The sequence below is a fragment of the Adiantum capillus-veneris genome, chromosome 11 (assembly GCF_014529385.1).
Source record: "Adiantum capillus-veneris isolate H3 chromosome 11, ASM1452938v2, whole genome shotgun sequence".
NCBI classification, from domain to species: Eukaryota; Viridiplantae; Streptophyta; class Polypodiopsida; order Polypodiales; family Pteridaceae; genus Adiantum; species Adiantum capillus-veneris.
The window spans coordinates 148,040,215-148,055,520 of NC_140941.1; the positions used below are offsets into that span (position 1 = coordinate 148,040,215).

General features: G+C 44.7%; 1 protein-coding gene across 1 annotated transcript; it reads left to right on the top strand.

The window, feature by feature from the left end:
• The first annotated feature begins 68 nt into the window (after nt 1–68).
• On the top strand, nt 69–1,458 carry LOC147448192 (CASP-like protein 2U1). The gene is made up of 3 exons (XM_086524513.1): nt 69–382; nt 621–750; nt 1,014–1,458. Exons 1-3 carry the CDS (start codon nt 201–203, stop codon nt 1,278–1,280), a joined length of 579 nt encoding a protein of 192 aa, XP_086380639.1. The 5' UTR covers nt 69–200; the 3' UTR covers nt 1,281–1,458.
• The last annotated feature ends 13,848 nt before the right edge of the window (nt 1,459–15,306 follow it).

Genomic DNA, 15,306 nt, shown 5'->3' on the forward strand with positions numbered 1-15,306 from the left:
TAATCATAAAAGCATTATGGTTGGTCACTGGTGCGTGCTAGTGCGGTAAGCATTCAATGCCATCTGAAAGAGGAGGTCCGCAGAAGGTGGTCAAACACCGTTTTCTCACACTCTGTGCAGCGTCGCCCTCATACTACTGCTCTTGAGTAAACGGGGTAAAAGCTGCAGCAGCAGAAGAAGAAGAAGAAGAAGAAGGCGATATGGCAAGCAGGAAGCAGGGAGCCCGCGAGGGCTTGTGGAGCATGGGTGTGCGTCTTCTCACCACTCTGCTCTGCATCACCTCGCTCATTCTCCTCCTCAAAGCCAAGCAGACCGTGCGGCGCGCTGTTGGCCTCGGTTACATCGCTCAAACCGTCAAGTATTCGGATACCTCTGGCTTTATGTAAGTCCCGGTGTCTTTCTGCGCACTCTCTCTCTCTCTCTCTCTCTCTCTGAGAGAGAGAGAGAGAGAGAGAGAGAGAGAGAGAGAGAGAGAGCTTCCCTTGTCGCATATCTCATCAGATGCACCTTAGTCCGCGCTTGTGCTAGCGCTTTTCTGCTGTTTTTGTATTTGCCTGCATCCTGGCTTATTACTCCTAACAATCTTTTGACATAGCTACTTGTGGTATTGGTTGTTGAAGCTACTTGGTGTACATCAACATCCTTGTTGCAGCCTACGGCCTTATCGTGTTCGTGAGTCTGATTCCTTCGGCATTAGGCAAGAGCTGCTCAGGAAAGTGCTCAAGATGGACCATTTTCGTGCTCGATCAGGTATATAATCTCTGATGGATGATTGACTGATGACCTTTGATCCTCGTGAATCGGCCCAAGAGGTGCAAATGCAAGTAGCAATGGGGATGTTTTTTTTGAAGCATGCTACATGCAACTGCACGGAAGGACCATTTAGGATGTTGAATTCAGTACATGTGCTTGGTACATGGTTCATGCTACCGAAGCCTCAATGTCTCAAAATGCTCTTCCATAGCTTATGCTCGAGCTTTTCTCGTTATGTTGACCTTCTGAAGTTTATGCAGGTCTTCGCATATGTTCTATTGTCAGCAGTATCAGCTGCTACTGAAGTGCTGTACCTCGCGGACAAGGGCATGTCGAAGACTCAATGGGAGGCATTGTGCCCTACATATGGCTTTTTCTGCCACATGGTATCAGCCTCAGTTGCAATTGGATCTGTTGCTGTGGTTCTCCTTGCAGTGCTTTCGGTCTCCTCTGCCCAGAGCCTCTTCCACAACTTCTACACACGGGCTCTGTATACAACAAAAATGCGACACTCTTCTCTCACCTGAGCTGCGGACGAGAGAGCTAGGCCGCAAGTTTGTACATGGTAGGTAATGCCCGTCAGTGTGTGGCAAAGGAAAGGTGTATTTGTTTTTGTGGACAATCTCCGTGGAGAGCAGTACTAGAGTAGGGAGTGGGTTTTGTATGTATTTTTGCCTTATCATGAATTTTTGTGTGATCATCAAATGGCGCAGGCAGATTGCTCTACCTACGAGAGAGAGAGAGAGAGAGAGAGAGAGAGTGTGTTCTCCATCATTATGTGAGATGACAGACCGACTACTACTGTCCTTTGCGTATTTAAAAGCGCTCTCTCTCTCTCTCTCTCTCTCTCTCTCTCTCTCTCTCTCTCTCTCTCTCTCGTGCGCGCTCGCAACACATATACACACACACACCCCCCCCCCCGTTGATAATGAACACGGGGTCGCGTCGAGGGATCAACGGTGCCAGTTGGATCCACCGTTGATCCAAAAGGGCGTGACCTAAAAGATTTAGCGCCCCTTCACAGCGCTCGCTGCTCGAGCCCCAGACCTCACCCTCAGACTCCCACGCTCTATCCAACTCGCCTAACACGCATCCGTGCAGGTATGGCGAGTCCGCGTGTACATAAAGCCTGCCCCCCCCTGTTGCGGATATTCGACGGTCTCAAATCCACGCGATGCCGAAAGCGTGCCCTTGTCGTAGATCCCTTGAACGTGACCTCGTGTCACTTACAAACGAGCCCCCCCCCCCCCCTTCGGAAGAGTTGATGGCCTCTGTCAACCCCCGGCCCCCCTTCGTTTTTTCACTGTTCCTCCTCCACACACTAGGCGGCGGCAGACTTGCGAAGACTTCTTTCTTCCGCCGGCTATTGGGCCATTTGCGTGCCGGCCTCGGGGTTTTTTTCATTTTCATTTTGGGGCTTCGGGGGCAAGTTGGAACAGACATCATATGACAAGCACAGAAGTAAAAATATTAAGAGTCGGGTCGGAGAGCCTTGTCTAAAAACATCACAAGCGTAAGTGGAGTGATGGAGGGATCTATGGTGGATATTCAATCCATCGTTGATCCCATCTTTGTAGGGCAAAAAGATAAGGTCCCCACCATCGCGTCACTACTCTACCTCACCACCTCCCGCTCCACACTCACTCCCTATTCAACCCGCTTGCCCCCCCCCCCCCCCCCCCCCCCCCTCCCTTATCTCTTGCTATGTCGATCCAATGGCCTCAAAGCCCCCATGCCCCGTTGATAAAGTGCCCATCGTAGAGTCCATGACTTTGACCTTGTGTCATATATAGATGAGGGTCCAAGAGGGGGAAGCAAAATACTTAATTTAAATAATACTGGGAGTCTGGATAATTCCTTGATTTTCAATCCCCTCGAAGCATTGTGCTAGCACTTTGAAAAGAGAGTTCTATGAGGTATTGTTTAGGCAACATTGTTGTCACCTGGAAATTTTTAACCAATAAGAAACTTGAAGATCAATGATCGTCTCTCTGTGGATGGTTGCATTGCAGATATTCACCACAGTTGCGACCCTTCTTATCCCACTTTCGCTCAATAACCCCATACCCCCAACCCGTGTTGAGTGCGGCTTAGCTCTAAGAAGGCCTCAAAACTACATAACACAGTGCATTCAACGAGGGATGGTGGGGATCCATTGACCACGTGCTAAGCACGAATCATTGCGTGGCTCAGCTCTAATAAGGCCTCAAACACATTGCATTCAACTAGGGATGGTGGGGTTCCATTGCCCACAAGTGCTAAGCACACTAAAGCAAGGGAGATTATAGCAACATACCCGGATTCAAATTAAACCCCTCAAGCTTGGGTAATGCATGAACTGACTTACAATAAAGGCCCATAGAAACAGAGGGGTGCACCATGTGAGTGTACGTGAGTTGGCTAGCCCAATGTGACCCAAAACTTGGTCTGTGAGGGTGCGGATTCGAAACCAATTGGCGGAGCCCTAATTTTTTGCACTGACTTGATTCTGGATGACCTCATTTTTGTGTTTCTTGAGTTTTGTCCGTCTCAAAAGATTCTGCCTTGGATTTCTTGACATTGATCCTCTCACCACCACTCATTGTGTGCTTTGTGTTAGTTTCTAGGCTAACATGGGGTGCAATACAACCTTTCTTTCCCTAGGATTTCTACATGTTATGCAACACAGTTATAAGTGAGTGCACTGATGTTGCTCATGTGGCACATCCTCGGTCACGATGATGCCAAGTTATATATCTGTCTATATAACTCTATTATGGAAGAGGAGATTCAGGGCTGTCACGTGGCTCAAGGAGAGGAAAGTGAAGCGAGTGGTGAGTCGCCAATTGCCAGGACGAGGACTAGGTGCCGGAGAGGGGGAGTGGCGTAACGCTTGGGAAGAAGCCTATAAGGGAAGTATGTGCCACTTCCCCCAACTTGCGAGCCCCGTTTTCATGTGATTCTTCGTGTCCCTTGTATTCAGCACTTTTTTGTAATATTGATCATTCGTTTGCGTCCCTCATTCTCGTGTCTCTCTTGCGTCTCGTTTTTAAGTTGCGGTCTTGTGTACGCGTTTGCTTGCTTGCAGGTCCCGTTTGCAACGCAGGTGAGCCGGCGCGTCCTCGTTTCCCCGACGTCTCGAACGAGGGCGTCACACTTGGTATCAAAGCTTCGGCTCGAGTCTCCGTCGACCCTACGTCGGCCCGTGGCCCGTGGTTGTCGCCACGTTTTCGGCCCGTTTGCTCGGCTTTCACCACGTACCTTGCATTCTTGCCCCGTTTTGCCTCGTTTGACTCGCGTTCCTTGTTGTTTTGCCTTGTTTTCACCGCGTTCTCCGCGTTCTTGGCCCGTCTTGCCTCGTCCCTTGCGTTTTCTCCGCGTTCCCCAACGTTTTTCATCGTTTTGCCTCGTTTGACCCGCATTCCTTGTCGTTTTGCTATGTGTTGATGCATTTCTCCACGCTCTTCATCGTTTTTTAACGTTTTACCCCATTTTGCTCCGTCTTACACCGTTTGGGACTGGTTTTCATTGTTTTTGATCCGTTTTTCTTGGTTTTCGTCGTTTCGGACCCCGTTTCGCGCTGTATCATCGTTTTTCGACGTTTTCAAGCCCGTTTTTCGCAGTTTTTCAATTTTCGATATTTTTGAGTTTTCTTTCAGCTTCGACCACAAGAGTACAGAAATGGCTGGAGATCAAGAATATGACGAAGTATACAAGACCGAACTTGATCTGAATAAGAAAGAGAAGAAGGAAACGAAGATGCGACAAGATGTCCAAGACCCAATGGAAAAGAGACTGGAGGCACGCATCATGGCGTCCGTGGAACACCAGATCAACTTGATGTCTGCTAACCTGGGTGACCTGATTCAAACACATCTAGGCCAGCGATACGAAGATCGCCCAGGCACAAATAATGTTAACACGCGACGAAACACACAAAGACGACCGCGGTCTGAAAGACTAGGAACAGTCGACGAAGACGAAAACTATCAGGATGACCAAAGTGAAAGACGCTACTACAGCCCTGAGAGACATTTAGAAGATGAAAACAGATTGGGAAAATTCAAACCCATTTCCCCAGAGAAATACAATGGCCACCGCACCTCACTGGAACTCAACAAGTGGTTCAGAGAGGTAGAAGACTACATGCAGTTTTTCAATTTTTGATATTTTTGAGTTTTCGTTCGGCTTGGGCCACAAGAGTACAGAAATGGCTGGAGATCAAGAATATGACGAAGTATACAAGACCGAACTTGATCTGAATAAGAAAGAGAAGAAGAAGAAGGAAACGAAGACGCGACAAGATGTCCAAGACCCAATGGAAAAGAGACTGGAGGCACGCATCATGGCCTCCGTGGAACACCAGATCAACTTGATGTCTGCTAACCTGGGTGACCTGATTCAAACACAGCTAGGCCAGCGATACGAAGATCGCGCAGGCTCAAATAATGTTAACACGCGACGAAACACACAAAGACGACCGCGGTCCGAAAGACTAGGAACAGTTGACGAAGACGAAAACTATCAGGATGACCAAAGTGAAAGACGCTACTACAGCCCTGAGAGACATTTAGAAGATGAAAACAGATTGGGAAAATTCAAGCCCATTTCCCTAGAGAAATACAATGGCCACCGCACCTCACTAGAACTCAACAAGTGGTTCAGAGAGGTAGAAGACTACATGCAGTTTTTCAATTTTTGATATTTTTGAGTTTTCTTTCGGCTTCGGCCACAAGAGTACAGAAATGGCTGGAGATCAAGAATATGACGAAGTATACAGGACCGAACTTGATCTGAATAAGAAAGAGAAGAAGAAGAAGGAAACGAAAACGCGACAAGATGTCCAAGACCCAATGGAAAAGAGACTGGAGGCACGCATCATGGCCTCCGTGGAACACCAGATCAACTTGATGTCTGCTAACCTGGGTGACCTGATTCAAACACAGCTAGGCCAGCGATACGAAGATCGCCCAAGCACAAATAATGTTAACACGCGACGAAACACACAAAGACGACCGCGGTCCGAAAGATTAGGAACAGTCGACGAAGACGAAAACTATCAGGATGATCAAAGTGAAAGACGTTACTACAGCCCTGAGAGACATTTAAAAGATGAAAACAGATTGGGAAAATTCAAACCCATTTCCCCAGAGAAATACAATGACCACCGCACCTCACTGGAACTCAACAAGTGGTTCAGAGAGGTAGAAGACTACATGCAGTGGAACAACATAGGCAGACGCAGATGGGTACAAGTGGCCAAAACCTTCCTGGTCGACGACGAATATGTATGGTTCCTCACCGAACAGACATCAAAGACCTGGGAGAAATGGGAGGACTTACAAAGAGACATGATCAGCTACTTTGTCCTAGATAATGAAGGCAACAAAGTCAGAGACTACTCCTTCTTCCTCTCAATCTACTCTCACCATCTTCGAAGGTGTGTGAGGTCTTGGGTTTGAGACCGTGAGGGAATTGATGTTGTGTTTTATAAGTGTGAACATGGTGCTTGAAGCTTCTATCTTCATTGCATCAGTAAGATATTGAAGGAACACAAAGTATTGTATTGTAAAATGTCTCCCTTGATGAGGGAAACCTATAATACAAAGATTTTTGGAGGGAGGATCGGTTTCATGTAAATCCGGTCTTCAAATATTTTCAATAGCTTAATTTCTCTCTCTTTTGAAGTATTGTTCATGCTTATCCAACTAGGTGTTATGCTTTTTGTTGCTCTCTCTATCCAAGCACTCTTGATATGCTCATTAAGAATCTATTCTAATGAAATGCTCACTATGTTCATGCTATTTTCTGCTACACAGTTACTAAGCCATTAAATGTTACATCAGTATCAAAGCACAAGGTTTCTCTTTTCTTGCTCAAGAAGGGAGGTCCTCAAGCTAGTTATAAATGGTTGGTATTATTAATTGCTGTTGAGTAAGTAGAATTTGGATTTTTCAGCCTTGCAGTGCGCTTGCCTTCGTGCAGATAACATAGCATCACCGTCGAGAGCTATGGCTTAATAGTGGAGTCCTACGGGGCTTGCCTATGGCGTAACTACTATTGAGCTATTAGAAGCTTGACAAGAACCGATACTGCTTTAGTGTTGAAAGATCTTGAAAGATCTTCTCTTCTATCCCTTGTAATTAATGATATTTGAGCCACGGGTACAATAGCTTGAGTGTTTTTTAAGAAGTAAAGAGGACCAGTAACTAGGGGTTGAAGTTCCAAAGTATACCTAAAAATATTACACCTAAAAAATTGTTAAAATGGTTGATAATAGTAAAGAGAGTGAAATTAATGTTGATAGTTTTGATTTTGCTAATGAGCAGGCTACTAATGATGTCCCTATGCTTGTTAACTACCTTGTTTCTAGGCTTCAACAAGCCATGGGCAATCCATCCCTCCAAAGTGAAGTGCAACAGTAGCTACGTGCTCATGGGATTCTCCAAACTCTCCACCATGACGAGTTGCGAGACTCCCAAAAGAGACGCCTCTCCGATTCAGGAAGAAGAAGAGAATCCATACAAAGGGCTCAAAAATTTGCTTCTTGATGACGCATCTCCTTCCCAAAGGAGAATTCAAGAGTCCCCACCAAAAGAACGAGAAAGAAGTGAGTCTCTTGCCACCTCGGTGGAGATGGCACCACGAAGACAGAGGGCAAAACGCTCTCCAATACCCCCTAAACGAAGAAGACCATCGCACACTTCTCCACACCATAATTCAAAGAGGGATGACAGAAAACAAGAGAAGAAAAGGCGAGAAGGAGGTCACCCTCTTCTCCATCTTCTCCATCTTCTGAAAGTGATGGTGCAGACAAGGAAGACCAAGGCAAGGAAAAGGCGAGAAAGAGGTCACCCTCTTCTCCATCTTCCTCAAATTCTTCATCTTCTGAAGAAACCGATGGTGCAACTTTTGTACCATTAAAAAGAAGAGGCCATACGAAATCCTATGCCGCGTGGAAGAGGTCGTCCAAGCTCAAGAAGTTCAAAGAGGGAGAAAAGAGCATCTCTTTCTTTACTTACGATGGCACCTTTGGTGCTACGGACAAAGTCTTGGCCTTCATCCAACAGTTCGATGTGGCGTTTGGAGATGAGGGCTTCACGGAGTCCTCTAAGCTACGCCATGTAGCTATGCATTTTCAAAAGTCTGCTAGGCAATGGTAGTCTAGCTTATGGGAAAACGGTGAAGCCCCACGAACATAGAAAGCTTTAAGAGCTTCCATCATGAAGCAGTTTTTGGCTACCGATGCCAAAGACAAAGTACTCTCCGAATGGCGAAGCTTGAAGCTCTCTCTCTACAAATCCATTCACAACTATGTAGACAAGTTTTGGGACTTACATCTCAAAGCCACTGTCTTCAAAAAGGATTTTGGAGAGCAAAAGCAACAATTTTGTGCAGGCTTAACTGAAGATATGGCGGAGTATGTCAGCTCCCAAAGACCATGCACCATATCTGCGGTCATACACCATACCATGGTGGCTTCACGAATCAATTTCCAAACAAGGGCTAAGAGAAATCTTAAGCCCACGGGAAACAAGGGTTCCAATGAGCCTAAGCGGAAGGAAAATGTCCAAAAATCTCCTAAGGGCAATTCCAATAATAACAAAGCTAAGGAGAAGGGAGTTTACAAAGGCAAAAACAAACTCTCCCTTGAAGAGCTTGAGCATTATCACAAGGATAACCGTTGTTTCAAATGCGGTGAGCAAGGGCATGCGTATCGTGCTTGCTCCCAAAAGAACACCCGCCATGAGCCTCCTAGAGCTACCTTGGTCGAAATCCAAGAAGAGGAAGCTCACCACAAAGGATCTCCTCTATGCTATGCTTGAGGAAATGGAAGAGAACATGATGCTTTTATTCTCTTTGACCTTGGTTCTACTCACAATTTCATATCCATAGCAAGGTGGAAAGGTACGGAGTGTACGATACGTAATCAATACGTAAGGTACGTACTTTTTTACGGATCGGCCTTTAAGGTACGAGACCAGTACGTAACATTTGTAACAACAAAAAGAATAGTGGCTTCAGTCTTTTTCAGCCTATACATACTAGTAACTACATAGAGTCTAGACATAGATACTGCTCAAACATCCATTAGATACTGCTTCAATGTCCATTAGATACTGCTTCAAAGTACTTAACTCTTAGAATACATCACTTAATTTAATTTCAATAGCACTAAACGTAAGTCACGATTGCGAAAAGTTAAAACTTGAAACTTCAATATACCAGATTCCAGAATCAAAATACTTAAAACATCAAGAGTCAAGATTGAGGATTGATCAATGATTATCTAATATCAATCGTCATACAAAGATGGATACATCATAGAGAGCGACCGATCTAGACTCTACCATCAAAACGACAGAGAAATGGAAACACACTACATAATAAAATAGACTTTAGTCCATTGCCCAATGGCAAAATGCATCTACTGTCAAAAGTCATGAGTCAAAATCCATCAAAATCACCCTAAATCACTACTCAAAAGTCATCATCAGATGCAAATGATGATGATGCTGAATCGGGCATCTCTCCATCTGTCAAGACATTGCCCTCATCATCATACTCTGGCTCTGCAACGGTAATCACTGGGGGATCAGGTTGAAGTAGCTCCACATCCTCATCATCTGCCGCAACCTGCTCTGAACTCTGAGTCTCAATGAGATGCATGGCCTCATTCGCACGCTTGCGATGAGTGCGAACAGGGAGCTTTCCCTTGCGAATGCGCTCCCACCGGGTAGTAGGAGGATCTTGAGTACCAGGCTGTAGTGGAATAGTAAGTGCTCGAGCACGAGACCTGGTGACACGTCGATCCAGACTCTCGAGCTCTTTATGGAGCTCTCGAAGGATGTCCTCCTTCTCATCTCTGATCTGGGTGTTAATCTCCTCTGTAGTAGGATCTGCCACCATCTTCAAGGTCGTAGGATCCACCTATTTTTTGATAAAAAGGAGCAAGTTAGATAACTTGAGTCTGGACCCAAGACTGACAAACGTCATGAGTCACCACAAAGTTAGCATTAGAAACCACTAATTTTTGACATATTTGCTTTTGGGTTCCCAAAGCGTGAAAACTCCACAAAAGTCTCATGTTGGCTCTACAATAAACTAGCTTCTCCAGCTGACTAGTGCTCAAGCGATTGCGGATCTTGTTGTGAATAAATGAATAAGCGCTCCAATTACGCTCGCATGCACCTACTGAGCAATCCTACGTAATTTATAGTGCAAAGCCAAGGGTAATCCATCATCCATGCAAGTAGGCTACTAGGAGTCTAGGACCATGGTACTAGGTGAAGATCCCGTACCTGAGAGAGAATCGGAAGAGCGAGACGAGCTAGATTAGACAGTCCTGTCCTGCCATGAGTCTGCCACCATGTGAGAGGAACCTTTGTAATCTCCTTTCTCAATGCAACCGCTCTTGAGAAGGATGGCCCAAGGTTATTCATGAAGCTACAGAACTCGACATCAATAAGAAGCTTGTCCTCCTCATCAAACATAATGCCCACATAATCTGAATGTAGCTTGGACAGGGCAGTGTCCGTGTATAATTTAGGCTCTTGTAGAGAGGATGGAGCAATGCTGCCATCCCATGAATAGGACGACACATAAACGTCCACCGTGTCTCTACAATGCCTAAAATGTCAGCTCGGTTGCAATGATGATTGTGCAAGCAACAAGAGAATTAAGTATTAGTGCTGCGATTCGTAGATGAAGAGGATTAAAATTTAAATAATGCAAGAGTATACTTGAAAAAGCAAAAAACAAGTCTCAAAAAGATAAGTACGCTCACCTCTCCTCAGATAACTTCGTGCATTTGGTGATGTGGTCCTTCATCTGCTGAAAAAGATGAAGGACCAGCCCCAAGGTAGAGCCCTCCATATCCGTGAGACATAGAAGAACATATACATGCTGGAGAGCCACTGTGAGACTCTGCACCTCTGCCCAAAAAGACTCATCAAGTACCTTTCTCTGTAAATACTTTGTACGCTCGTCCTGGGAATTGTGTATATTTCTCCACTTTGGATCAACTACTGTCTGAAGCAGTGGATCCCTAAGCTTGAAGAGCCGCTGCAAGACTAGATACATATAGGCAAATCTGGTCTTCGAAGGTCTCACCATGTCCAATGTGCTATGACTCCTGAAGATGGCAAGCGCCTGGTGCTTCTTTCGAAAGAATGTGGTGATCTTTGTTGCATCTGCAACAATGGGCTGCATCCAAGGCAACTTGCGAATGTCCTCCATCAACAAATCAAGACAGTGTGCTGCACATGGAGTCCACACAATACACTTGAACTCTCTCTCGACCATCTCTCCCATAGCCTTGCAATTGCTAGCATTATCCGTCACAACCTGTACAACATTATCTTTTCCAACATCAAGAATTGCTTGGCGTATATGCTTGAATATGAACTCCCCTGTAATCTTTTCTCCAACCTTTCCAGCATCCACTGCACGCAAGAAGTAAGTACCCAAGCAAGAGGACACAAGGATGTTGATTTTGTGACGCCTACGGATGTCACTCCAACCATTAGATAATCGTGCATCCAATGTGCTGCCACCCTGTTTTCACTAGGACCAATGCCTTGTCTATCAAGGCTTTTTGCTCAACTAGCATAGTGGTCCGCATCTTCGTATAATCCAAACCACTCCACCCTTCTGTCGGACCAGCCTGTGAAATGGCTCGCACCATCCTCTTCCACTGATCTGTCCTCAATACATTGAATGAAATGTTGCATTCAATGAGAGTACGAGCTATTTCCATCTCTACAACCCTCTGTCGCTCCTTTACCCAAGATTGGGCTGAGATGTGAGAAGGTATGATGGTTTGTCTTGGAGCTGTTGGGGGGCGTCCCTCACCTGTAGCAGTAGGCAATACATCCTACGCATCCTCAAATACACGTGCTCTCTTCCTAGAGCTTGAGGGTTGTCCTGAACCAGAACCACCAGGATCCACTCCTTCATCGGCACCTGTATGAGACAACTCTCCCACTAAAGCATCATGTAATACATCCTGTGTACTTTGACTGCCTCTCACAAAAGATACTGAAGGAGCCCCTCCTGGATAATGCTCCGCAATCAATTCGTCTCTCAATTGTTGGGATATATTTGGGCAAGGACCACAATTGTTGGTGCATTCTCTGCCTGTTAGATGCCTGATGACGCAGGTGATTGTGCTTGTGCGTATCAATCCACAATACTTGCACTACCATTGACGCGTGCCTGTCCCTTTCTGCGAAGGAGTGTTTCCAATTTGGAGAATGTTTATGTGGAGTGACCAGTTAGTGTTGCTCTGGCGCGACACGATGAAGCCTATGCAATGTACATAAAACATAAACTCATGAGATTCAAAAAGTCACGTCGCTCGAGGACGGAAAGACTCCTGAGCACTGAGAACTTGGTAGAACGGAGAGTCTCGCGAGAAGAACGCAGAGTCACGCGAGAGAAAATGAGAGAGGGAAGAGGAATACCTTGGAGAGAGTGGGCACAAACTCTGGAGTCTGCAGAAGCTGAGAGCTCTGAACCTTGATAACTTTAAAACGCACTGTGCAGGTCTCTGCAAAACGCACGCAGGGCTGAGAGCTTTTTAATAATTCTGATTTTTTATGCTTGAGACCCCTAAGGTAAGTGCCCCCCTTATCTACAAACTCTCGACCTATTTTTGTCGAGTTTGGGCCCGAAAAAGTGATTTTTTAAAAAGGGGGAAAATATGTCGTACAGTACCTATCCGTACGTGTGGATTCGTACCGTACGGATCTGTACGTACATACGGATGCAACCTTGATCCACAGAGTTGGCCACCAAGCTAGGCATCCAAGCCTCTAAGATGGGAGATGTCCTACCTTGATCAAGGGGCACGAAGCTTCAGTCACTCCCTTAATTGGAAAATTGAGGCTCCATGTCCAAAGCTATGTGGACAGAGGACTTCTTTATCTCTCCTCTCAAGCACGAGTATGTAATCCTAGGAGCACCATGGTTTGATCGCATGGTTGCCAATGTTAAATTCCTTGAAAGGAAAATCTACTTTAGATGCAGGGAAAAAGATATGTACATAGATGCTAAGGATTTGGGTAACACCATACCCATTGTACATACGCAAGCTTTCAATAAGTCAATAAAGAGCTCTATTTCCGTGTACATGATTTTTGTTAAAGATTCTCAAAATGAACCTAATGCTTTAGCAAAAGAAAATATAAACAATCACAAAGAATTAGAGTTATCCAATTTCCTCAAGGGATTTCAAGATGTTTTTATTGACGACATCCCTTGTGAACTACCTCGTAAACGAGGCAATGATGACCATGCAATTGAAATTTTTTCAGGAAGTTCACCGCCTAATAAACCTCCTTATAGGGTTTCTCAAGCTCAACAAGAGGAGATTATGCGACAAGTGCATGAGTTAGTTGAGAAGGGTATGGTTAGGTCTAGCTCATCTCCATTTTGTTCACCCGTGCTATTAGTGCAAAAGAAAGACGGCACATATCGTATGTGTGTCGACTATAGAGCACTAAATAGGATCGCTATCAAAAATAGGTTTCCCGTTCCACGGGTAGAAGACCTATTTGATAAGCGACAAGGGTCAACCTACTTTAGTATAATTGACCTAAAAAGTGGCTACCATCAAATAAGGATAGTTGATCAAGACATTGTAAAGACCGCATTTCGCACTATGTTTGGTCGTTACGAATACATTGTGATGCCTTTTGGCTTGACCAATGCACCAGCCACAATTAACCGCTTGATGGAGAAGCTATTCAGGCCTCACCAAACATTTACTGGAGTGTTCTGTGATGATATAATCATCTACTCTAATTCACTAGACGAACACAAGCAACACCTCCAGGTAATATTTCAAGTCTTTTGAGAGAATAAACTTTATGTTAATCGAAAGAAAAATGAGATTCAGTATTTAGGTCACATTATCTCTCAAGATGGTATCCAAATGGATCCATCAAAGCTAGTGGTAATAAAAGAATGGCATAATCCAAGGAATTTTCATGAACTAAGAAGCTTTATAGGTATGTGTGCATACTATAGACGCTCACTAATAGCAGGACCATTACATGACCTAACAAAGAAAAACGTTAGGTATACATGGTCTGCCGAGGAGAATAATGCTTTCAAAAAGCTTATCTCTCAACCTGTGCTTACACTGCCAGATCTCTCACAAAGCCATTTGAGGTCCAATGTGACGCTTGTGGTGATTTTCTTGGAGCTGTTTTGCTCCAAGAAGGGCGCACCATAGCCTACGAAAGTCAAAGGCTCGACCATGTTGAGCAAGCTCTAGGCATGTATGAGAAGGAACTCCTCGCAGTTCTACATGCCTTAGACTCGTGGAAGCACTATTTATCAGGGACTCCTTTTATTCTGCGAACGGATCACCAAAGCCTTAAGTACTTCATGACGCAGACCAAACTCTCCGACAAACAAATGATGCGGGAAAATTTCCTTTCACAATTTCATTTTCACATTGCTCACATTGTTGGCAAACATAATCAAGTAGCCGATGCACTCTCAAGACGGCCGAGAGTGAATGCGGTTTCCATAGCAACTCACAGTGATCTATCTTCTATGATAGATGAGTATGCTATTGATCCCGATTTTAGAGATTTGATTTTAGCCCTTGCATTAGGGAAGAAAGAGGAACCATATACTTTACAAGATGGTTATCTTCTCTATGGCAATAGACTATGCGTTACTAACTTACTACGTGAGAAAGTAATGTATGAATATCATGCTCCTCCTTATGCAGGGCATAGGGGGATTCAGTCTACCCTAAAAGGGATTGAAACATGTTTCTATTGGCTTGCCATGAAAGCAAATATACAAGAGTATGTTTCTAAACGTGTGGTATGCCAAAAGATGAAGTTTGATAGAGGGAAGCAACCTGGATTGCTTCAACCTTTGCCAATCCCTAATTCACCATGGGAGAGCATATCCATGGATTTTATGTTTGGATTGCCCAAGTCTACTATCCATGGGAATACGGGAATATGGACGATAGTAGACAGGTTTATCAAACAAGATCAATTTATACCTGTCAAAAAGACTATCAAAGCCCATCAAATGACAACCCTCTTCATATCACAAATCTTCAAGTACCATATGTCCATAGTGTTGGATAGAGATCTTAGAATGACTAGTAATTTTTGGAAGGGTCTCTTTGAGAATTTAGGGACAAGGCTAAACTTCTCTTCCGCCTATCATCCGTAAACGGATGGAAAAAGTGAAATAGCTAACCTAACAATTCTTGACCTACTAAAAGCCTATGTAACGGAAGTAGATCAAAGGTCCCAATGGGAGAAGTACTTACCCTTAGTGGAGTATGCCTACAATAACACTGTACATACTTCCACGGGAAAAGCACCTTTTGAGGTAATTGAGGGAAGATCTAAAAGTCCCCTGCTACTTAAGGTACACGGTTAGATCTTCGTTGCACATGAGTATAGCCGAGATCTACAAGAATCTTTCCAAAAGATTAAGGATGCTATCTCTATCTCACAACAAAGGCAAAAGGCTGATGCTGATAAGCACAGAAGAGCCCGCCTTTAAAGAAAATGATTGGGTTTTGCTTAAATT